Source organism: Nicotiana tomentosiformis, chromosome 7 (assembly GCF_000390325.3).
Source record: "Nicotiana tomentosiformis chromosome 7, ASM39032v3, whole genome shotgun sequence".
Taxonomy (NCBI): domain Eukaryota; kingdom Viridiplantae; phylum Streptophyta; class Magnoliopsida; order Solanales; family Solanaceae; genus Nicotiana; species Nicotiana tomentosiformis.
Window position 1 is genome coordinate 125,719,947 of NC_090818.1, and position 25,396 is coordinate 125,745,342.

General features: G+C 36.9%; 1 protein-coding gene, 1 long non-coding RNA gene and 1 pseudogene across 3 annotated transcripts; 1 reads left to right on the forward strand and 2 right to left on the reverse strand.

The window, feature by feature from the left end:
* The first annotated feature begins 745 nt into the window (after positions 1-745).
* Positions 746-20,423, forward strand: LOC138896326 (1,4-alpha-glucan-branching enzyme 1, chloroplastic/amyloplastic-like). Its single transcript, XM_070181126.1, has 7 exons — positions 746-901; positions 3,964-4,265; positions 9,821-9,919; positions 10,546-10,588; positions 11,729-11,788; positions 13,015-13,095; positions 20,262-20,423. Exons 1-7 carry the CDS (start codon positions 746-748, stop codon positions 20,406-20,408), a joined length of 888 nt encoding a protein of 295 aa, XP_070037227.1. The 3' UTR covers positions 20,409-20,423.
* LOC138895056 (uncharacterized mitochondrial protein AtMg00810-like) lies at positions 14,410-15,591 on the reverse strand (annotated as a pseudogene).
* A 2,670-nt stretch (positions 20,424-23,093) lies between the features above and the next one.
* LOC104118152 (uncharacterized) lies at positions 23,094-25,093 on the reverse strand. 2 transcript variants are annotated; one of them, XR_011409249.1, is made up of 4 exons: positions 24,754-25,088; positions 23,651-24,598; positions 23,264-23,481; positions 23,094-23,177 (listed from the first exon to the last, which is right to left on the reverse strand). It is a non-coding gene; the product is annotated as an uncharacterized lncRNA (long non-coding RNA). The 2 variants fall into 2 exon arrangements; XR_011409248.1 differs by having other exon boundaries at positions 23,094-23,481; positions 24,754-25,093.
* Positions 25,094-25,396: the final 303 nt, after the last annotated feature.

Genomic DNA, 25,396 nt, shown 5'->3' on the forward strand with positions numbered 1-25,396 from the left:
TTGTATTAGGGTAGACTGTCTATATTACACCCTTGAAGTGCGATCCTTTCTCTACGTGAATACAGAATACTTTGTGCACCGAGATGCTTTGTGCATTGAGTTGTCCTGCCTGTTTGTATTTATATTAGAGTTCGACATTGAGTTGCTCGTCAAAATCTAAATTCGCCCAAAAAGATCCATATTATAAAATAAAGTACTTCATAATAAAAGTTATTTCATATGTAACACTTAGACTCAAAAACTCTAGTTAAGGATAAACGGGTGCACAACAACCTTAGAGTTCAAGTTGGCGTTGAATTGACGATGGAGAGTCTTGTGTGGAGTCTTTCAACCAATCCCCACGCACTATTATTAGTAAGATAAGATGTGGGATTTGATAAGAGGTACAAATATATCTTGGAATAAATTTATACCGTAAATTTAATTTCAAACTTAATCCATAATATTATATCTTATCCTATTTCATATATATAGTATAAATTAATCTTGAAATTATAATTTTGGGAATATAATCCCGCAAATAATTTAGTCCGCACCAAACAACCCCAAAGTATAAAATCTGTTTTCGCTATAGGATTAATTTGTCACACTATAAAATTGTGCTTGGGAATTTGGGGTTGGGAAAAAAACTTTTTGATTGTGTCTGCAGTATCACTTCTAATTAATTATACAAATATTTGCTCTCTTCAACCATAATTAATTGACACTTAAGTAGCCTAGTGGAGATATTAAACTAATCTGATATATGTATGTAGGGAAGATTTTTGCTTACGAGCCCGAATCCCGATCTTCTACAGTTGCAGCATCAGAGAAAGTCCTTGTTCCTGGCGGCCAGGGTGACAGCTCCTTATCCTCAACTGAACAATTGGAGGTTGCTGATACAGTTCCAGAAAATGCCCTGGTATGTTTCATTAATCTCCAACCGCATGAAAAGAGAGTTCTTTTTTTTTGGAGGAGGGGGATGGGGTGGAGGTGGAGGTGGCAAATTTTTTTGCAGAAACACTTCTAAATAGATATCTTTCTGAGTCTGCTTGAATGAAAGTGTTATTGCATTTTGTTCCCATGAGAACAGTGTCGTTAAAAAGTAGTCTTCTCAATATTTCCGTATTCTAGATGCCAGATGCGTGGCTTCTAGCTATAGTTGATGCATCATTGCTAACTCGTGAAAACAAATTTGTGTGCACTCTTAGTTCAGAGGGAGGCATGAGTATGCTTTGGTGCCCTTAGGTTCTCCTAATAAATAATAGTAGAAAGTTATCTGCCCCTATTACCTACAAATTTGAGGTATTTGGCGTAACTGGTAACGTTTGTGCTAAGTGACCAGGAGGTCACGGGTTCGAGCCGTGGAAACAGGCTCTTACAGAAATACAGGGTAAGGTTGCGTACAATAGACCCTTGTGGTCTGCTCTCTTCAGTGCCTATAAAACCATGATTAATAAATATTACTTTTGCGGAGTTAAGAAAATGATACATAGCAGCTCAGCCTGCCACACTTAAAGCCATTTGTACAATCAGTTTGGGATTTTGTTAGAGAGATCCTTTCCATGATATTGGAATGACTAAGGCTTCTTGAACAGTCTTGTTTAGATAATTGCTTATCTCAGGTTATGAAAAAATATTTTTTGGGTCCAAAATCTCTTTTCCAATAGGCGACCTATTTTGTCTCACGCATGTATCAATTGAGGGAGTATCGGAAGTTTCAATGTCTACCATTATTTCCCTTTATTTTACTGTGGGGGTCTTTAGTCTCAACAAATGGCATCAAAATGCTCGGTTGTATTATCCCTATCGGTATATTATATGTCCCTACAAGTGGTACTAGGACTAGGAAATAGTTTGATTCCGTGTAAGCATGGGCACCATTCACAGGAATAATACAAATTATCCTCATAATACTATTCATACATACGAGTTTTATATGTAGAGGAACTGTTCACATTCCATACATGAACGCTATCCACATTAAATGTCCTAAAATTCATAGAAGGTAATTAGACCCGTTATACTTGTATGACCAGTATAGATGTCTTTTGGACAAATGAGAACTATTCGATGAATACTAGTGCAGGGCGTGCGTAGCTGTGCTGCATCATCAGAGGAGGATGTGAAACTAGTTTTGTCGGGGGAATTACCATTTGGTAACTGGAGAAAGGCATTTTACTATAAAGTGGGGACTAAGGCATCGTGTAGCATATACCAGAGGATACTGAATATAGAGCACCATTCATGGGGAGCTCAAGTAAAATAGAGAGGCATGGTTTTAAAGTGCCAAGACACAACTTCTGAGGAGGTTTGTTTGTGGAGGAACGACTTCCAGAAGACCATAGGGAATGCCACCGGAGCTTGCCTAGAAACACAGCTCTGGAGAAGCTTGGGCGGGAATGTTCGACTTGTTTAATGCAATTGCAGAGAAATTTATCGATGGAAAAAAAAATGCTTACATCCTCTCTGTAACTACATAGGATGAGATCTCATTGCTTTTTTGATCATTAAATCTCTTGGGCGGGAATGTTCGACTTGTAATCTCATTGCTAATTGCTAGATAAACATAGAAAATGTGGCGGTCTGGCCTTTTTGTCACAGACGTCTACTCTTTACAAGTGATTTCTCAACTTAACCGTCATGTATAGGAGTGGCAAACAGACAGACGGGTCAGGTCGGATATGGTTCGGGTGAAAAGCGGATAATAAAGAACGGATAAATCATCCGACCCGATCCATATTTAATACGGATAAAAAACGGGTTAACCGGCGGATAATATGGGTAACCATAATATCCATGACTTCTTGAATATGATCACTTTTGGGAGAATTCCTAATCTCCCAAACTTGAGGAACCCCCAATTTGAGGCTTTACAAATATAAAAGTTAAACCTATTAGTTATATATTGGTTATCCATTTTCTAAATGGATAATATGGTTCTTATCCATATTTGACTCGTTTTTAAAAAGTTCATTATCCAACCCATTTTTTAGTGGATAATATGGGTGTTTAACTTTTTTTTAACCATTTTGCCACCACTAGTCATGTAAGACCAGCAACAGCACTTAACCTTCATGTAAGACCTTTATAGAACTCATCCCAAATCTTTCGATAATTCTGCGTTTTATAGAAATTAAAGCAATAGTCTAACAGGATAAAAAGAAAAATATTTTGGGGCTATGAATTAACTCACTCTCCGAATAGCCTAACATGCATCCAAATATTTCCGAATGTTTCCACACCTTTCAATGTCATCTCTCATCTGTATCTAGTCCATCAACAATATAATCTTGATGTTTACTTATCAATACAAAATCATGTTATTAACAACCCCCCCAACGACCGGAAAAAAAAACAATATCATCAACAAATAAAAGAAAATTATCATCATTTTAATTCTGAAGAGAGTCATTTTCGAACACTGTTTTTGATCTATTTATAGTTTTGATGGTGGGCCTTTATCTCTATATAATTCTCATACGTAAAGAAATTTGGAATCTCCTTTTCAAATCAATTTGGAGGCAACCTCTTGTTCAATTTATTAGGAGATAGATAAAGCTATTCATCGGATGCTTGATTGATAATATTTCCAGCTTGTGTACCTCTGGAATTGATCTTTGACTGATTTGATATCTCTAGTTTCGTACTCCACTATGATTGAAAGAAGACGCTTGGGTTTCGGTGGCTAGACGTGTGAGTTTTTGAATCTTGGTGGCATCTTTTGCACATGAGTTAAAAAAGCTTCACTAGTAAGATGATGAAAACCCTAAAACATTGTAAGCAGTGAGACTTCTCTAGTTTCAACAGTAATCTTGCTCTAACCACCGATTAGATCTGTAGATCCTTAGAGCATGTCTCTTTACTATATAATTTTAATCTTGTTAAATTGAATGTACAAATCTTTTTGGAATATAATAGAACCACTGACAATGCATATTGTCACTTTGCTTCATAATTGTTCTATTACTTTTTCTATTTTAGGCATCAACTGATGTAGATAGTTCAGAAATGGAACATGCTAGCCAGATTAAAGCTGAGAACGGTGACGTCGAGCCAGCAAGTGGTCTTAAAGGAAATGTTGAAGAGCTGGATTTTGCTTCATCACTACAACTAGAAGAAGGTGGTAAACTGAAGGAGTCCAAAACATTATATACTTCTGAAAAGTCAATCATCGATGAATCTGATAGAGTTAGAAAGAGGGGCATTCCTCCACCTGGACTTGGTCAGAAGATTTACGAAATAGACCCCCTTTTGACAAACCATCGTCAACACCTTGATTACAGGTAAAAATGTTTTCATTCGTTGAGTAATTTGCCTATTTTAGAGGCAGAATTCAATGATTGGGAGATTGAGAGATGATATTATATCGTCTATAGGCTGTTATACTTTTTCCTGTGATGATCTGGTTGATGATGTTTAGGTTTTATTATAGACTTCAATATGCTGCTGCTTACTAGTCCTATTGTGTACATATATATGAAATCTTTTTGAACATTCTTCAGCAACTTAGTTGCAAATTATCTGCCATGACGTAGGATCTGTGGATTCATCTTTGAGGGTAATATGGCCCTGTTATGCATCTTGTCAAAACTTTAATTTCTTCCATTGCCTAGATTGGCATCTATACAAGTGAACAAATCAGCCCAATGATTCCTTGTGTTTTCCCATAGGCAGACCCCATAAGACGAGCACTCACTGGTTGAAACACCATAGAGTTGACCAATCATACTTTTGCTAATCACTACTCCCACATTCCTTCTTGTTGAGACTTGAGAAGTTTACCTCCATAGCCATTTGTATAAGAGCTTCAGTCATACTTTTTCAGGTTTCTTACTCCTAGACCACCGGCCTCCTTTCACTTCTGCATTTAGCCCACCTAAGCAGGTGGTACATTTTGGTTTCTGTATTTCTTTCCCATAGGAATGCCTTCTGAGCTTTGTCACACGTTTAGGACTAAGGAAGGTAGTGGTGTACTGGTGTTGTTGGAAGAAGACTATCTAGGACTCAATTAATAAATACTAGTTTGCCACGCATTGAAAGATAGTGCCTCTTCCAGTTTGACAGTCTCTTCTCCACCTTCTCTAACTCCATTCCCCTGCTGTGTCTTTATATTTGGCCCTGAGAGAACTCCCTGGTAAATGGCGGGTAGTTCCCCAATTCTGCATTTGATCAGGTCAGCCAGTGAGTGTATGATGTGAACTTTATTAACTGGGAAGAGGAAATTTTAGTTCATTGTTGATCCTTAGGCCAGGAACTGCCTCAAAGGCATCACGAATGACTCTTAGGTGCATTGGTTGCCTCTCCTCAGCATCACAGAGCATGACGGTATTATCAGCATAAACATGGGGGTAATGGAGACAATTTGAAGGTTTACTGGCTCCCCATTAAATCCCTCAATCCATCCCGTCTACAGCCACTTTCAGCATATTTCTAAGTGCCTTAATCTTTTGGCCATGGACAAAATGGGAGATAGGTGACCACCACTTGCGTGAACAAAGAGGGAGATGATCACCTTGTCCCAAGTCTCTTTGGGAGGGGAATAAGCCTTCCGGGGAACCATTGACCAGTTAAGATGCACAATTTGGTCCATCTGACCCCTTTTTTATGCTTGGTTTAGGCATTACCAGCCACTGTTTTTGTTTATACCCATTTAAGATGCTTTATAATATTTTAGTCATTGTTTGAAACAGATGTTTTTTTTTCCAATCTGAATGCTCTTAATATTTTCTGTTTTGTTATTGTCATCGATGTTTGTTTTCAATTGCCGTGGTCCTATGTTGGGTTTTGTTTGTTCTTCTGCCTATGTTTGATTATTTGCTTTGTACATTCTTCGTTTTTGTCTCCCAAGTTTAATTCTTGAAGGACGCAATAGGTCCATAGCACAGCAACATACTAGTTTAATTTCTAGTAGCAGTCTATCATGCTCTGTATTGGTTGGATTGTTCGTCAGCAGTTCTGTTTTATTCTTCAACTTTCCAATTTTACTAACTCTGAGAGCTGATTGCTCACATGTACTTCCAGAATTTTTGTTCTTTCTCTATGAATTGTTCGCTTTGTTGGATGTTCTTGCTCTCGAGACATTATTTGCATTTGGTTATGCAATTATGATTTTGCTCTTGGTGTATCTATATGCCTCAGCATTTATCTGCTTCATTCTGCCCCAAGTGGCAGTGCTATCTTTCTCTGCAGTTCCTGCGCTTGGACATGTCCAGCTAAAATCTAAAGAATGTTTTTCTATGCTATCCACTTTTAGGTTTTCAGAGTACAAGAAAATGAGGGAGGCAATTGAAAAATATGAGGGTGGTTTGGAAGCTTTTTCTCGTGGTTACGAAAAAATGGGTTTCACTCGTAGGTAATAACTGCTTTCTATGTTATTTAATTTTCTTTCTGAAGGTATTCGAGACCGGCCTTGTGCAAAACCTTGTCAATTTCATGCCATAATGTTTTTCGTTGACGCCCACTTGGTACTTCTTTGACCCACACTCAAACCTATAGAGGAGTGAAAAGGTGATATAGGTTGTAATATCTGCAGAAAAAAGAAAGAGAAACAGATTACATTTTGTATTTCGAGACATGTATATAGCAGCGGTTAATTCTTGACATGCTCAGCCCTTTACTAAAAATAGCTATCATCTAGTTTCTAGCAATCTAGGCATGGTATATATTGGAATTTGAAGTATTTGTCTCAGACAGCAGAAGTGATTCCCGGAAAGTGACCTTCCGAAGCTAACGTTTACGAAAAGGAACCATCTGGAGCTAGTGTTACACCTAATTGTTGGAAGAGAATCTATGTACTTCATCCCTTTATTGTAGATCTTTTTACTTTTTATTTTTCTTTTCCTTGGAGTAAGTTATATCAGATCTCTAAGCCTGACCTTACTGTAGATGCTCCTTCTTTCCCTTTCTAAGTTTGCTCTACTGAGAGGGGATTTTCTTTTCCTTGGAGTAAGTTATATTAGATCTGTAAGCCTGACCTTACTGTAGATGCTCCTTCTTTCCCTTTCTAAGTTTGCTCTACTTAGAGGGGCTGAAGTACCAGTCACTGATTGCCTGTGAACTTTGTTTCCAGTGCTAGAGGTATTACTTATCGGGAGTGGGCTCCTGGTACCAAGGTCAGTGTTTCCTTTCTTGTTTTGTTTTAGATTCTCTATGATAAAAAGGACCACAAAATTGATAACCACTTCTTTTTAAAGTAAAAGGTGAGAGAAACTAAGAGAAAGTAGAAAGGAGAACATTTATGTTTTTATTCTCAAGAAAGATGTTTAAGGACTTCTGACCTAAAGATGTTTCTTTTCTGATAGTTTAGAATATTGTAATTGCTCTACAGTTTCTGTCATTTGCACAGATTATGATCTTCACCTTGGATGGACTTCTGACCTAAAAACAAGGATAAAATTCCTTTGGCTTAACTTATTAAAGTTAGGCTTTGTTACTTGATAGCATTGCTCACTAGCTCTGCAAGCTTGATCTAGGCTTCGACTTGGTGAGTCATTGACCTGGTCTGTAAGACTTATTCTGGTCCAATGTGATGGTCACTTTGAGGATGGAGTGAGAATGGACATGTATTGAGTCATCTATTCATTATAAAGGTCAAGAACTGAGAAACTATTTTAAAATACTCCAGGTTGCAAACTTCTGTATCCCAAAATAATTTATTGAATCATCTTTCTTCTGCCACTAGCAAGTAAAAGATCTATTTTGGCATGTAAGAATTAGCTCCTACGATTCCTAGAACTACACTGACTCAAGATCAGCCAACTAAGTACAAATTTGTCTTGAGGAACACAACCATAATATTTTGACCTGGCTTGTCTTATGCCAGTATAGGTACCTATAACAGCAAACCAAGTGTTTCTCTTTTGGTTAGGGGTGCTTTTATCATAATAAAATATTGTTTCTTGATTTTTACTTAGTCCGATGAGTTCAGTACGCTGATTTTACATTAAGGAGCCTTCTAAAAGAAAGGAGAATCCCTTCGGCAACACATAATTGCTGGATGTATGGCAGAACATTTTTCTGCCAAAGCTGCAAATTCTGAAAAGAGAGTTCTTTTTTTTGGGGGGGGGGGGGGGGGGTGGAGGTGGCAAATTTTCTTGCAGAAACACTTCTAAATAGATATCTTTCTGAGTCTGCTTGAATGAAAGTGTTATTGCATTTTGTTCCCATGAGAACAGTGTCGTTAAAAAGTAGTCTTCTCAATATTTTCGTATTCTAGATGCCAGATGCGTGGCTTCTAGCTACAGTTGATGCATCATTGCTAACTCGTGAAAACAAATTTGTGTGCACTCTTAGTTCAGAGGGAGGCATGAGTATGCTTTGGTACCCTTAGGTTCTCCCAATAAGTTATCTACTCCTATTACCTGCAAATTTGAGGTGTTAGGCATCGTATAAGCAAATAGTGCCTATAAATCCATGATTAATAATATTACTTTTGAGGATTAAAAAAATGATGCATAGCAGCTCAACCTACCACACTTAAAGTCCATTGTCTGGGATTTTGGTAGAGAGATCCTTTCCATAATATTGGAATGACTAAGGCTTCTTGAGCAGTCTTGTTTAAATAATTGCAACAGACGCATGCTTATCTCAGGTTATGGAAAAATATTTTTTGAGTCCAAAATCTCTCTCCCAATAGGTGATCTATTTTGTCTACGCAAGTATCAATTGAGGGAGCAAACTTTGAACAAGATAAAGACACAAAAAGAGAGACTGTTTCCTTCGTCAATCCAACTGAAGGTATAAAAGTCAATATCACAACAGTATGTGAGGAATATAGTTACTTTGACAGTATTATGTTGAGAGTGTCTCTAAAGAGGGTATTTCTTTTAAGTGTATGTTATTCTCTAAGATACTAGAGTAGTAAGTGTATGTTATTCTCTATGATACAAATATTATTTTCTCTTTAGTCATGATTTTTTCCTTATCTGAGAATTGGAAGTTTCAATGTCTATCATCATTTCCCTTTATTTACTGTGGTTGTCTTTGGTCTCAACAAATGGTATCAAAATGCTCGGTTGAATTATCACTGTCGGTATATTGCATGTCCCTACAAGTAGTACTAGGACTAGGGAATAGCTTGGTTCCGTGTAAGCATGGGCACCATTCACAGGAATAATACAAATTAACCGCATAATACTATTCATACATACGAGTTTTATATGTAGAGGCATTGTTCACATTCCATACATGAACGCTATCCACAGTAAATGCCCTAAAATTGATAGAAGGTAATTAGACATGTTATACTTGTTCCACCAGTATAGATGTCTTTTGGACAAGTGAGCACTATTTGATAAATACTAGTGCAGGGCATGCGTAGCTGCGCTACATCATCAGAGAAGGATGTGAAACTAGTTTTGTCGCGGGAATTACCATTTGGTAATAGGAGAAAGGCATTTTACAATAAAGTGGGGACTAAGGCATCGTGTAGCAGATACTAGAGTATATTGAATATAGAGCACCATTCATGGGAAGCTCAAGTAAAATGGAGAGTACGGTTTTAAAGTGCCAAGACACAACTTCGGAGGAGGTTTGTCTGTGGAGGAGCTACTTCCAGAAGACAATAGGGAATGCCACCGGAGCTTGCCTACAAACATAGCTCTGGAGAAGCTTGGGCGGGAATGTTCGACTTGTTTAACGCAATTGGAGAGAATTTTATCGATGGAAAAAAATCTTGCTTACATCCTCTCTGTAACTACATAGGATGAGATCTCATTGCTTTTTTGATCATTAAAGCTCTTGAGCGGGAATGTTCGACTTGTAATCTCATTGCTAGATAACCATAGAAAATGTGGCGGTCTGGCCTAAATATTTTTTTTTCTATGCTGTCCACTTTTAGGTTTTCAGAGTACAAGAAAATGAGGGAGGCAATTGACAAGTATGAGGGTGGTTTGGAAGCTTTTTCTCGTGGTTACGAAAAAAAGGGTTTCACTCGTAGGTAATAACTGCTTTTTATCTTATTTAATTTTCTTTCTGAAGGTATTCGAGACCGGCCTTGAGCAAAGCCTTGTCAATTTCATGCCATAATGTTATTCATTGACGCCAACTTGGTACTTCTTTGGCCCACACTCAAACCTATAGAGGAATGAAAAGGTGATATAGGTTGTAATATCTGCAGATGAAAGAAAGAGAAACAGATTACATTTTGTATTTGGAGACATGTATATAGCAGCGGTTAATTCTTGACATGCTCAGCCCTTTACTAAAAATAGCTATCATCTAGTTTCTAGCAATCTAGTCATGGTATATATTGGAATTTGAAGTATTTATCTCAGACAGCAGGAGTGATTCCCGAAAAGTGACCTTCCAAAGCTAATGTTTACGAAAAGGAACCGTCTGGAGCTCGTGTTACACCTAATTATTTTGAAGAGAATCTATGTACTTCATCCCTTTATTGTAGATCATTTTACTTTCTATTTTTCTTTTCCTTGGAGTATGTGTATGTTATATCAGATCTGTAAGCCTGACCTTACTGTAGGTGCTCCTTCTTTCCCTTTTGCAAGTTTGCTCTACTGAGAGGGGCTGAAGTATCAGTCACTGATTGCCTGTGAACTTTGTTGCTAGTGCTACAGGTATCACTTATCGGGAGTGGGCTCCTGGTGCCAAGGTCAGTGTTTTCTTTCTTGTTTTGTTTTAGATTCTCTATGATAAAAAGGACCACAAAATTGATAATCACTTCTTTTTTAAAGTAAAAGGTGAGAGAAACTAAGAGAAAGTAGAAAGGAGAAGATTTATGTTTTAATTCTCAAGAAGCCTGTTTAAGGACTTCTGACCTAAATATGTTTCTTTTCTGATAATTTAGAATATTGTAATTGCTCCACAGTTTCTGTCATTTGCACAGATTATGGTCTTCACCCTGGATGGACTTCTGACCTAAAAACGAGGATAAGATTCATTTGGCTTAACTCATTAAAGTTTGGCTTTGCTACTCGATAGCATTACTCACTAGCTCTGCAAGCTTGATCTAGGCATCGACTTGGTGAGCCATTGACTTAGTTTGTAAGACTTATTCTAGTCCAATATGATGGTCACTTTGAGGATGGAGTGAGAATAGAGATATATTAAGTTATCTTTTCAGAATAAAGGTCAAGGACTGAGAAACTATTTTAAAATACTCCAGGTTGCAAACTTCTGTATCCCAAAATAATTAGTGAATCATCTTTCTTCTGCCACTAGCAAGTAAAAGATCTATTTTGGCATATAAGAATTAGCTCCCAGGATTCCAAGAACTACACTGACTCAAGATCAGCCAAATAAGTACAAATTTGTCTTGAGGAACACAATCATGATATTTTGGCCTGGTTTGTGTTATGCCAGTACAGGTACTTATATCAGCAAATCAAGTATTTCTCTTTTGGTTAGGGGTACTTTTATCAGAATAAAATATTGTTTCTTGAGTTTAACTAAGTCCGATGAGTTCAGTACGCTGATTTTAGATTGAGGAGCCTTCTAAAAGAAAGGAGAATCCCTTTGGCAACACATAATTGCTGGATGTATGGCAGAATATTTTTCTGCCAAAGCTGCAAATTCTGACGTTTTGTGTAAACTGATTACTAAAAAGATAAGGTTCAAGTGCAGTATATGGTGAAATGAGAGATCAATAATGTGAAATAACGTGGAAAGTCATTGATGATCTCCTTATATGTCCATCAGTTGTTATACCAACTTCTGCATTTTGTTTATGATATGATAATATCGGTTTTGTGAAAGTCTAAATTGCATGTATATCCTATGCTTTCCCTTGCAGTGGGCTGCCCTCATTGGAGATTTCAACAATTGGAACCCAAATGCTGACATCATGACTCGGGTATATCCCTTACAGTACATATCCAAGTGGTTCTGTTGCCATTTTTGTTTGAGAGCCTTGTGTTCTTTACATTCGATTGTCTTTGCTACTCATTTCAAAGTTTCTAGCAAATGTCTCGTATTCTTATTTCTGTTTACCTTTTTTATTACCCCTTTGTTGATCGAGTTATTTTGGCACGTGATCCCCTTTTCAAATTTGCATGTTACAAGGGAGTCTTTGCAAGAAAATATGGATTTCTTAAGATTTCAAAGTGACAGTTTCTTGACTTGTTTCTAGTAAGGCTCATATTTCGTTAGTTCCTTGATAGTAGGGCTGAAAATAACGACACACTTTAAATTGGTATTCGGTGAGAATAGTGCTTTCTATGTCTAACTGATCTGGTTACTTATCAAAAAAAGAAAAGAAGTCTAATTATTTTGTCAGATGTTCCATTGATCTGATAAAATGAAATATTCAAGATCTGGTGTTGTTCTTTAGAACTTTTCTGAGTCTTTCAGAATTCTGCTTTACTTCTACGAGCATGCAACAAAATTCCTTCCTTTTCAGTTCATTACACAAAAGGGATCAACCGGATATTAGACAAGTGTACAGGTCAAAGAGGAGCTATACAAAAATTATTGCTCTCTGCAGAAGACATCCTATCACCTATACAAGTTGCATCTTTTGAGTACTCCTGAAGTACTCTAAGCGAACATCATACGTTCTGTTTGGAACAAAAGAAAGTCCCATTTGTACTTGTCAAAAAAAGGAAAAAATTTCACTTGCTCAAGAGATCTTCTATTCTCTTCTTTTTGAATTGACAGAACCATCGCTTGAGGAATTTCTGTCCAAGCATTGTCTTTATTCCTTCTTTCATTTATTTTCCAGTTTTCCTAAAGATTTTTCAGGCATTGTCCAACTACTTCCTGAAATTTTATGGATCATATTCCATAATTGTTATACAATCTTGCACTGCTATAGTAGATAAGTCGCATCTTCACTAGCTCGCATTGTCTTTCTCTTCTCTTCTCTTCTCTCCTTTTCGCCCCTTGGGGCAGGGGTGGGGTGGTGGTGGTGGGAGCAGGTGGGTGTTACAGAGAGTTTCAGTGTTACGGTTATCTTCTGTAATTAATATGTTAACAATGAAGGATATGTAGAAGGATCATCTATTTGCTTTGCATGTTACAATGTTAAGCTCTATGCAGTGGTGGAATGTTGCATAAAACTAATTCATGATCCATAAGCAGAACGAATTTGGTGTCTGGGAGATTTTTTTGCCAAATAATGCGGACGGCTCTCCTGCAATTCCTCATGGGCCTAGAGTGAAAGTATGTTCATTTTCTACAGTGCTCTAATTGATATTTGGGTATTTTATCCATTGGCTGTCGATACTACTGTTTTCTACCTTTCAGTTAAAATACTTGTGTCAAAGAATGCTCAAGAATTCTTTTTAGTTATATAGGTCTATTTACTTCTAAGCCTGCTAAGTGCTGGCTGCAAACTCTTTCAAGGAGACACCCCTTCCAAAGTTTATAGCATCTTTGTCTCCCTTCTCGCTCTCTCTTTCAGCTAAGGGTCACAAGTGGACCGGCCCGGGACCGCGGGCCAAACGGGCCAAGTGGGCCAAACGGGCTTCTGGGCAGGCTCTCTACTTTGGGACCGCTAGGACCGGGACCGTTTGGGACCAAACCGGTCCCTGGCCGACCAAACAGTCAAAAATTTAAAAAAAAAACAATTCTGCCCGTTTGGGCATGTAAAATATGGTCGTTGGGTCTGTCAAAATAGATGTTGGCTATTTACAAAATAGCCATTTAATCCCCCAAACTTTATTTTAACCCCAAACATTTTATAATTATACTTTTTCCCTATTTTCAACTATAAATACCTCCTCATTCTTTTATTTTTCGTACAAAATCATCAATCTCTCTCTAATTTTCTTCTATAATTGCTATTATTGCTTACTTTATTGTTACAATTTGTGAAAAAATTGTGAAGTTGGTGAATCAGTCTTCAAGTCTTCAACGATAATCAATTTTCAACAAGTTGTTCGTCAATTTGGTAAACTCGTTCCAACTCTTAAGTTTTAATATTATAGTTTTGTTTGTTTTATTTATTTTCTATTATTTGATAAAAATAAGGAAAAATCCAAGAGTGACGAATCTAGTGATCAATCTGTTCCTCCTCCACTGCCCCCGGCTCCCCGAACCAAATCTCATATCCGTCCTATACATGCTATTCTTGATAGCGATAATAGTTTATTACAATTTACTAAGAGTCAATTTTGCCATAATGTTAGAGCTGGTGAACAATTAGACCATGAATTAATGAATGCTCTTTATTCTAATCCAACTATTGATGAAAATGATAAGGAGGAAATAGATTTTGATGAAACTCAACCGGATGACGATACACCCACTAGTGATAACCCTGCTAATCCAAATAATGCCCCATCTGATACTCTTGTTACTGCCCCTACTTTTTCTAGATAACCTACCAAACAGACGGAAACATCTCATGTTTAGTCATTTTTTACTCAACTAATTCCAGAAAATAAGGCTAAGTGTAAAACTTGTGGCACGCAGTTAAAATTTAAATATTTTCAGTCACGCGGAGGGGGGGGGGGAACTTTGTCTAGACACATATTTGTGAGAAGGCACGGGAGAAAATATGTTATTGATATTAGATGATAAATACAATATAAGAGGTCCCTATTTATAACTATACACTACAAGGAGATATTACTTATCTTTCAATGTGGGACAAGACTACACTATACATACTAACACTCCCCCTCAAGCCGGTACATACACATCATATGTACTGAGCTTGCTACACATGTAGCTAATACGAGAATCAGTAAGAGACTTAGTGAAAATATCTGGTAGTTGATCATTCGACTTTACAAACTTTGTAATAATATCTCCTGAAAGTATTTTTTCTATGATAAAGTGACAGTCGATCTCAATGTGTTTAGTCCTCTCATGGAACACCGGATTTGACGCAATATGAAGAGCAGCTTGGTTATCACACACTAGTTCTATCTTGTTGATTTCTCCGAACTTTAGCTCCTTGAGCAACTGCTTGACCCAAACTAACTCACATGTCGCCATAGCCATGGCTCGATATTCGGCTTCGGTGCTAGATAGAGCAACTACATTCTGTTTCTTGCTCTTCCACGAGACCAAGTTACCTCATACTAGAACACAATATCCAGACGTATAACGTCTATCAAAAAGTGATCCTGCCCAATCAGCATTTGTGTACCCAATAATCTGCTCGTGGCCTCGATCCTCGAATAGTAATCATTTGCCTGGAGCTGACTTTTTATACCGAAGAATGTGAACAACTGCATCCTAGTGACTATCATAGGGAGAATCCATAAACTGACTTATAATACTCACCGGAAAAAAAAATATCAGGTCTAGTCACTGTGAGGTAATTCAATTTGCCAACCAACCTCCTATATCTCGTAGGGTCTCTAAGAGGCTCCCCTGTCTAGGCAGAAGCTTAACATTCGAATCCATAGGAGAATCAATAGGTCTGCAACCCATCATTCCAGTCTCCTCATGAATGTCTAAGGCATATTTCCGCTGTGAAATAACAATACCTGAGCTAGACTGAGCGACCTCAATACCTAGAAAATACTTCAATCTGCCTAGATCCTTAGTCCGGAAGTGCTGAAAGAGATATTGCTTCAGATTAGTAATACCATCCTGATCATTGTCAGTAATAACAATATCATCAACATAAACCACTAGATAAATACACAGATTAGGAGCAGAATGCCGATAAAACACAGAGTGATCAACCTCACTATGAATCATACCGAACTCCTAAATAATTATGCTTAACTTACCAAACCAAGCTCGAGGGGACTGTTTCAAATCATATAGTGACCTGCGCAATCTGCACACACAACCATTAAACTCCCTCTGAGCAACAAAACCAGGTGGTTGCTCCATATAAACTTCTTCCTCAAGATCACCGTGGAGAAAAGCATTCTTAATGTCTAACTGATAAAGAGGCCAATGACGTACAACAACCATGGACAAAAAGAGACGAATAGATACTACTTTAGCCACGAGAGAGAAAGTATCACTATAATCAAGCCCAAAAATCTCAGTATATCCCTTTGCAACAAGACGAGCCTTAAGTCGATCAACCTGGCCATCTGGGCTGACTTTGACTTCATAAACCTAACAACAACCAACAGTAGACTTACCTGCAGGAAGAGGAACAAGCTTCCAAGTGCCACTCGCATGTAAAGCAGACATCTCGTCAATCATAGCATGTCGCCATCCTGGATGAGATAGTGCCTCACCTGTAGACTTAGGGATAGAAACAACGGACAAAGAAGATATAAAAGCATAATGAGGTGACGACAGACGATGATAACTTAAACGACATAGTGGGGATTAGGATTAAGTGTGGATCGTACACTTTTGCGGAGTGCAATTGGTTGACTAAGAGGAGACAAGTCTGCAGTAGGTGCAGAATCTGATGTGGGGCGTGAATCACCTGGGCCTGATGCTGGATGTGGACGACGATGATAAGTCAAGAGTGGTGGAGCTGCAAAAGGTTGAACTGGATTATGTGGAGGAACTGAAGCTATAGGTGGTGGAGCTACAACTGGAGCTGTAGGTGGTGGAGCTACAACTGGAGTTGTAGGTGGTGGAGTTGGAGTGACTGAATCTCCAAAAGATGAAACTGGTAGTACCACAGAAATATCTAAGTGATCACTTGAACATGTGAAGTATGATTGGGTTTCAAAGAAGGTAACATCAGCGGACAGAAGGTACCGCTGGAGGTCAGGAGAGTAGTATCGATACCCCTTTTGTGTTCTCGAGAAATCCAGAAATACGCACTTAAGAGTACGCGGAGCTAACTTATCTGTTCCTGGAGTAAGGTTATGGACAAAACAAGTATTTCCAAAGATACGGGGTGGACGAGAGAACAAAGGTAAGTGGGGAAACATGACAGAGAATGGAACTTGGCTCTGGATAGCTGAAGATGGCATACGATTAATAAGATAGCAAGATGTAAAAACTGCATCCCCGCCCCCAAAAACGCAACAGAGCATGAGATTGTATGAGTAGGGTACGAGCAGTTTCAATAAGTTGTCTATTCTTTCTTTCAGCTACCCCATTTTGTTGAGATGTGTACAGACAAGATGTTTGATGAATAATCCCATGAGATTTCATAAACTGCTGAAATGGGGAAGACAAATACTCTCGGGCATTATCACTACGAAATGTGCGAATAGAAACCCCAAATTGATTTTGAATTTCAACGTGGAAGGTCTGAAAAATAGAAAATAGCTCATATCGATTTTTTATCAAAAATATCCAAGTGCACCTTGAATAATCATCAATGAAACTGACAAAGTAGCAGAATCCCAAGGTGGAACTGACCCAACTAGGACCCCAAACATCTGAATGGACTAAAGTAAAAGGTGACTGCTCGATTATCAAGATGCCGAGGGAAATGGGAGCGAGTATGCTTACCGAGCTGACATGACTCACACTCTAGAGCTGACAAGTGAGATAAACCAGATACCATTTTCTGAAGTTTTGACAAACTGGGATATCCCAACCGTTTATGTAATAAATCTGGTGAATCAGTAACATGACAAGTTGTAGAAGGAACACAAGATGTGAGTCCGTGTGATTTAGCAAGGATAGGGTAATAAAGTTTGTTTGATTCACGCCCGGTATCAATGATCCGCCCCGTACTGCGTTCCTGTATAAAAATATGGTCATCAAGAAATAAAATAATGCATTTAAGTGATTTGGCTAAGCGACTAACAGCTATAAGATTAAAAGAACTATTGGGAACATAAAGGATTGAATCTAAAGGTAAGGAAGGAAGTGGGCTTGCTTGACCTATTGCAGTTGCCATGGTTTGAGACCCATTGGCCATTGTGACTTTTGGAAGAGATTGAGAATACGAAATAGTAGTGAAAAGAGATTTGTTACTAGAAATATGATCTGATGCATCTGAATCAATGACCCAAGACTCAGAGGATGAAGATTGGGAGAAACAAGTCACTCTATTACCTGTTTGAACAACAGAAGCTATCTCAAAAGATGTCTGCTTACATGTTTTGTACTGAAGGAACTCAATATAATCTGCTAAAGAAACCATCCGACTATTCAAAGCATCGTTTCCCATGTCGCTACAATTTGTAGTAGTAGGGTTAACTTGAAATAGTGGAAATAAGTAACTCCGGTGAGAAAACTGAAGAAATAGCTTGAAAAACACTGTTTACAGCAGGAAACCAGAACATTGTTCTGCGCCGGAAACATTATTCACGCTGGAAATATTGTAGCTCGCCGGAATCTACTGTAGCTGACGGAAAAAACTCAAAGTGGTCAGAATAAAACAAAACCAGTGAGGGTAGGATCAGAATTACCAGGCGATCCTACTGTTCAACTGGAACTTTTTCAAAATCTGGCCGGAACAGTGCTCACGAGCAGGCGCGTGGGTCAGATGTCGTCAGAAAAAATTTTCTTTTCCAGGGGCGTGAGGGCGCGTGGACATGTGTTTTCCGGTGGGGTTGACTGGGGTTTGGTCGCCGGAGCCTAAGGAGTCTTGTGGTGGCATTGGTTTTTGCACAATACCAACAAAAAGTGATTTGCTGGAACTTTTTCAAAAAGCCTTCTAAGTCGTCGGAATATTGCACGGCGAAGAGGTCTTTCTTCCCGGAAGTCGCTGGAATGATGCACATCGACGGGTTTCTCACTAATCCTGTGATACCATGTGAGAAGGTACGGGAGAAAATATGTTATTGATATTAGATGATAAATACAATACAAGAGGTCTCTATTTATAGTTATACACTATAAGGAGATATTACTCTTCTTCCAATGTGGGACAAGAGTACACTATACATACTAACAATATTGAAACACCCTCGAGATAGAGTCAGATATCTTTGTTTGAAAGTTTTGGCGGAGGAAAAAAGTGTACCTCCTAGTCAGGCTGCCCCTAGTATTTTACCGGGAATCAATACTGTTAGCGGTGGTATTTTATATTATGATCCAAAAAAGGATCGGGAAGAATTGACAAAAATTGTTACTGTTATGTCGATACCCTATAGTTTTTCTTGTGACCCTAACTTTGTGCATTATATTAGAAATATTTTTAATCCTACTTATAAAGGTTTTCCTCGCACAACCGTAAAGAGCGATATTTATAAATATAAACATGAATATGAACAATATTTGCGCTATTTATTTACTCATATAAATTATTGTGTTGCTATTACAACTGATATTGGTAAAGGTGGTAACGATTGTGATTACTTTACTATTGCCAGTCATTGGATTTATGAGGATTGGATAATGCAAAAGCGCATTATTGCTTATAGAATAATTAATTCACGTCACAGAGAGCAGTTTATTGCTAGCACAATTACGAATATTTGTAGATATTTTTGCATTAGTGATAAAATTAATGTCAATTTCAATGGATAATGCTACTAGTAACACAAATGCTATAGCCTTGCTTATCACTACACTAAGTCCTGCATTTAGTAACATTTTTCTTGTTAGATGTATTTGTCATATTTACCATTTCATTGTGGGTGATGGTATGAGAATTTTAAATATTGAAATTGAAAAGGCTAAAATAGCTCTTAACTGATTTTTTTATTCAAACCATAGAAGTAGACTTGGAGAATATTTTAAAAGATGCGATGAATTTGGCCTAAAAGAAAGAAAGGTTCCTAAACCTTGTCCAAGTAGATGGAATTACATGTATGAAAGTTTAGTTGTTGCATATGAATATAGAAGCCCCATAAACTCAACGTTTAATGCTCATGTAAGTGATGATGATGATAAACTTACAAATACAGATTGGACTAATGTTAAAATGCTCGTAGATTTTTTAGAAAAATTTCATATTGCTATAAATGAATTTTCTGGCAGTATCATCCTATTATTTCTAACTTTTTAGTTTATATTGCAGAACTTGTAAATTTGTTTGCTCATTTTTCAGAGGGGGGAGGTGGGGGGAGGGATTTATAAACTTGCTATTGATTCTATGAGAAAAAAGTTTAAAAAATATTTTTTCCCTATTCCCCCTAGAAACTTACAAGTTTTCTATTTTATTTTTAAAAAAAATATCCGTTGGGGCCACTTAGCCCGTGGGCCGGGACCATTTAGCCCAGGACCATGGGTTCGTGGGCCCGGTCCCGGGTCGGTTCCTATAAAAAGACCATTTGAACCGGGACCGTTTGGACTGGCCACTTGGTCCGTTTAGGGCCAAACTGGCCTACTTGTGGCCCTTACTTATAGCACACAGACACCCGAACCCACCCCTTCCAAAAAGAAACAATATAAATATTCATCTAAGAACGAGCTTTCAAAAGTTGTTTCTCTAATGCAATTTCTTAATTATTCAATTCAAGGTTAGTAAATATTCATCTATGTCTGATCCTGGTGGTTCTTATGCCACTATTTTCTAATATTACGCTAATATACTGAAAGTGTAGATACATATGGACACTCCATCAGGTGTAAAGGATTCCATTCCTGCTTGGATTAAGTTCTCTGTTCAGCCTCCTGGTGAAATTCCATACAACGGAATATACTATGATCCACCCGAAGAGGTTACACACTCTTTTCTCTGTTGTTCCTAATTGCCTAGTATATGGACTTGTATTTGGTTTTGTCATACAAAGGATTGTGGTACAGACATGATTAAATAAATTAAGGTGTATATCTCGAACAACTTTAGCTTTTAGATGAGATTGTCACACTTCCACATGGTAGCGGAGTAGGTAGAGTTCCTGGGTTCGAGTCTCACCGCCAATCATTATCAGGGAAAATTTCCTCGTACTTGGCACATGAAAAAGAATTAGACTCACACATGTATTGAAGACATAATTAAATAAATTAATGATGCCCTCTGTAATAGCTTATGCTTTAATTGCGATGGTCACACTCAATGGAATGAAAAATCTTTATTAGTTTGAACTCATATGTGAAAATCCATACTAGAAAAACTCATCTTTATTAGTTACAATTGTGCAAATCCTCTATTGTGTCTAGCATTGCATCTAATCATGTGCAATTTAGGTGCTTTAATTTATTCCCCTGCATCCTCACAAACTCTATTTTATTTCTGTCATTTGTTTTCGTGTTATGATTCGTTTTCAATTCCTTGTAGGAGAAGTATGTACGGCCAAAGAAACCAAAGTCACTGAGAATATATGAATCTCATATCGGAATGAGCAGTCCGGTGTGCATCCATCCTCTTGCTGTTCTAGAAATGGCATAAAAGCACGACGGGATAGGCAGACTAGAAAATACTTAAAAATTGTCAAGGGCAAACACTTGTGTATCGTCTTAAATTTAATCTAGAACAAAAATTAAGCTATCTTAGACGGCTTTAGCACTGACTTGCTTTGGCCACGTCAAATTCCAAAAATATTTATTACATTAACCTTAACTATTATTCATACCCATTTTTTTGGAGTTTGATATAATCATTTTAATTTCTTTAAATATTGATATTCAAAAATTGTATGCAGACTAATATGAATTCGAATTGGGTGAATTCATTAAGAAAAGTAAAATACTTCCAATTAAAATATTTTTAATTTAAAGTTCAAATTCAAAACCTCTAACTAAAAATAAAATAAATAAATTTGTTTAATATGGATTTCAATACAAGTGAAGAAAACATATTTCCTCTGTCTCAAATCATTTCTCGTGTTATACTTTTATACATCTCTTAAAAAAATATTACTCCAACCGGTCTACAATAAGTTTTTTTGCCTTTTTTTTGTTGTCCAAAATATCTAATTTTGCCATATTTACCTTAGAGTAAATAGTGTTGGAATATGTGTTTGGAGTTTTTATGTGAAGAGATGGTAAAGGTTAATATGGTCAATTTCATTGCTAATTAATGTTAAAAGGTGAATTTCTTAATCTATGCGAAAATAATCAAAAAATCAATTATTGTGAGCTGAAAGGAGTAATTATAAGGAATTTGGATTATTTTACCCTTATTTTATGTCTTAACATATAATCTCTCTTCATTAAATATTTACATTAATATCTCCACTTTCAAGTTCAATTATTATTAAGAGTAAAATAGGAAAAAATAATTAATTTTGTTTTAAATTTTTAAAATAATAAATAATTTGAGAATGATTATTTTTAGAAATCATGACAGATAATTTGAGAGTCAAAATTTATGAAGGGTCAAAGTGAACTACAGTATTAAAGCCTTAGATCGGAACTTAAAATAAATGAAGCATTTAAGAAAAATTTGATAAAAAAATGGTAAATTCTGAGGTTATAAATAGCAAATGAAATAAAGATGGGTTTACTTGAGTAGAAAGAAAACTGTAGCCCCGATCTAAAATAGATCCATTTTAATCCGCCTACCTCTTTCCGGAACTTTAGGCTGCGCGTCCGTCCGGCGAATTTCCGTCCAGATATAACACCGGCGATCTGAATTCACTGTGAGTCAATTCCTTCACCTGCATTTGCAGTTTTGCTATGGCAAACAAATAGCTGAAGTTCTTTGGTGATAGATATATAAAATTCATAAATTTTGATTTTATATTTGTGTGAACTGATAAATTGATCTTCAAAATTGAGCTCGTTTACATTTTTAACGCGAACGGATACATGTATGAATTTAGCAATTGCTGTTCAATTTCTGCAATTTTGCACAATAGCGTTTTCCGTTGAATGGGATGATGTGTGAATGAATCGGAGTCGTTTTAATTACTATATTCGGAGTACATTTTCTGAGCTCAATTTTTTGAGGACAAATATACTATTGATAATGTTCGAATAGACAATTTAGCAGTGGTTTTGAAAGTGAAAAGCGCAAAAAAGGACAGCGAGAATTGATGCGCACATTTAGGGAATCAATGCATTGCTTCAAGCACAAGGCGGGCAAAAGATGATTTCATATTTTGCAATTTGTTATCATCGTGCTAACTTGTTTTCTGATGAATCAGAAAAATTATTTTGGCATTGCACTCAGCGTAGTTTTGCTTAGTTTAACTTCTCATAACGAAAGTACTTGAAGTTGAACAAATATGTCTTGTTTTGCAGTTTTCAACCACTGTTTTGTCCTTGAATTGGTTGCTAACATGATATTATATTTGATGAGTTGCACTCTAAATGGATACGACCGTTTCAGTTTCAGTTTCTGTTATATGTTAAGTAATTTATTAAAAAAGTACCAAGGTGGTACACCAAAATAAAACCACCTGTCCTTCCATCCCCAAGAACTCACACAACTCTATGAACCAAATAGAGTTGTGTGAAACAATCTACATTAGACTATTACTCTCACATACTTTGGAGCTAAAGAAGGCTTCATTAAGTGGTAATATGCGGCTAAAGTCGAGTGCATGACATAATTCCCAGTATACTTTGACTACCTATACAAGTATATAACAGAAATTGTCAAGGGCAGAATTATACAGACTCCAAAAAGAAAGCCAAATAGACTATTACTCTCACATACCTTGGAGCTAAAGAAGGCTTCATTAAGTGGTAATATGGGGCTAAAGTTGAGTGCAGGACATAATTCCCAGTATACTTTGACGACCTAGACAAGTATATACCAGAAATTGTCAAGTGCAGAATTATACACACTCCAACAATTCCAAGCAACAATATTCACTTGGATGCTCCATCAATGTTTAAAAGGAACTGTGGGAGGGGAATGCCCATATGAAGCCACTGCAGGAAACACAAAAAAAGAAAAAAGATTCATTAAAGATGAGTACGTTCCTCCCAAATGAAATGATCATGATCATGTCTAGGACCAAAAAACAGGGGCAATTCGACGTTAAAATTTACATGTTCTCCTATCCCCCGCGTCCACAGGGCCATTATAGAAGAGAATTACCTGTCGTCCATCTGGATGGCAATATTTTTCAAAATTTTCCCGAAGTATTGGACCTGTAAGATCCTGATAAGCCTTCAGCGGGGTTTTTAACTTTTTCTTTCACAGATAACAATCATGTTGTTGATGTGCAACACTTGCGGCTTCAAAGTAAAGAATGACGAACATGGTTCAGGTGCAATATATGCGCAGCACATCGGGGAGTGCCGAGTCGGCACTCAGGTAAGGAAAATTGCCTTTCATGTTGGAACAATGCTTAATGACATGTCAACTTATTGAGTCTGTTTTGACACCTTATCAGGCCAGCTGGATTAACCAGAAAGCAGAAAACAAGAAGAAGTCAAGAAAAGAGGAGAAAAAGGAGCTGAAGAAAGGAAAACCAAAGAAGAAAGCAAGAGAGAGCAACAAGGAAAAGGAGTATGAACTTGTCTGAGTTTGCAAGTATAGGATATGGTTTTGATCTGTTAGGATAGTTTGATTACTTAGAAGTACTCTGAGATATATAGAAATAAAGCAAATATATGAAACCATTTCTGCTAGAAGAGAATTTTGTTGTTAATTGGTACGGTAGTAGTGCATATGGAAGACTGTAGTTACTGGTAATGTCTTGTTATACTATTTTCTTAAGTGTTACTGTTAATTGCAGAGGAAGTGGTGGTTAATCTCTGTTGGAAACCAAGAAAAATCCAACATCACTTGTTGAAGCAAGGGATTAGAGGTCCTAAATACCATTTCCTCTTGGGTAATCTCAAAGAAATTGCTAGTCAGTTAGTGAATCCAAACGAGCTCTAAATCAACAAGTCAGAAAAAATGTAAGAAAACATAAAAAGAATTCAACAAAACAAAGAAGGAAAATCAACTAGCAAGCAAAATAACATTCAATTAAAAGCAAGGAGGAAACAACCAAACCAGAGATTTGCAGCAAGGAGAATTGGAAAAACAACCTGAGATCTGCATCAAAAAATAAAAATAAAAAAAATCAAGAACAGACAATTAAGAAAAATTCAATCTTGAAAAATCGAATCTTGAATACAACACAATCATAAAGGATAAAAAAAAGAGTTCTACCAATATAGCAGATCTAAAAGAAAAGAAAAATAACCAACCTGGATGTAAATCAAAAACTTGTATGATGTGATAATAGATCTAAGACAAGAGGATGATAAAAAGTCATTGTAGATCTTGGTTTGAAGAGAAGAAGAGAAAATATGTGTTTCTGATGTGTTAGATTTTAGATCAGAAGAAAGTACAACAAAGGAGGAGAACTGATAGGGTTGAGGGGGAGGGTGTCGGCCATGGGTAGGTAGGGATGTACTTATGTGGTTCTGGAACCACTCCTATTATTTATAAATTTATAATTTATAAATAATATTGTAAAAATGGTTTTCCTCCTTGGCCCTTGTAATAAAGGAAATTTGCAAATAACTCCTCCCATTAATTATCAATACACCGACTGAAACCTTTCCTCTACTTTCTCCTTGAATTTGGTTGAGGCGGGCCCACATTTTGACCCAAACCTTTCGATATTTTGTTTTCCAAAAACAATTTGAAACGTTTATTGGAAATACAGATTTCAATATTAATTCAAACGTTTCAATTCCTTAAAATCCATCCAGAAAATTAGGACATCAATAACTTAACTCCTCCTATAATCAAGCTACTCACACTTCCTCAAAATCATCTTCTAATTACATTCATTCATTAAATCACGTTTAATTTGCCCCACATAGTAAATTTTACAGCATGTAT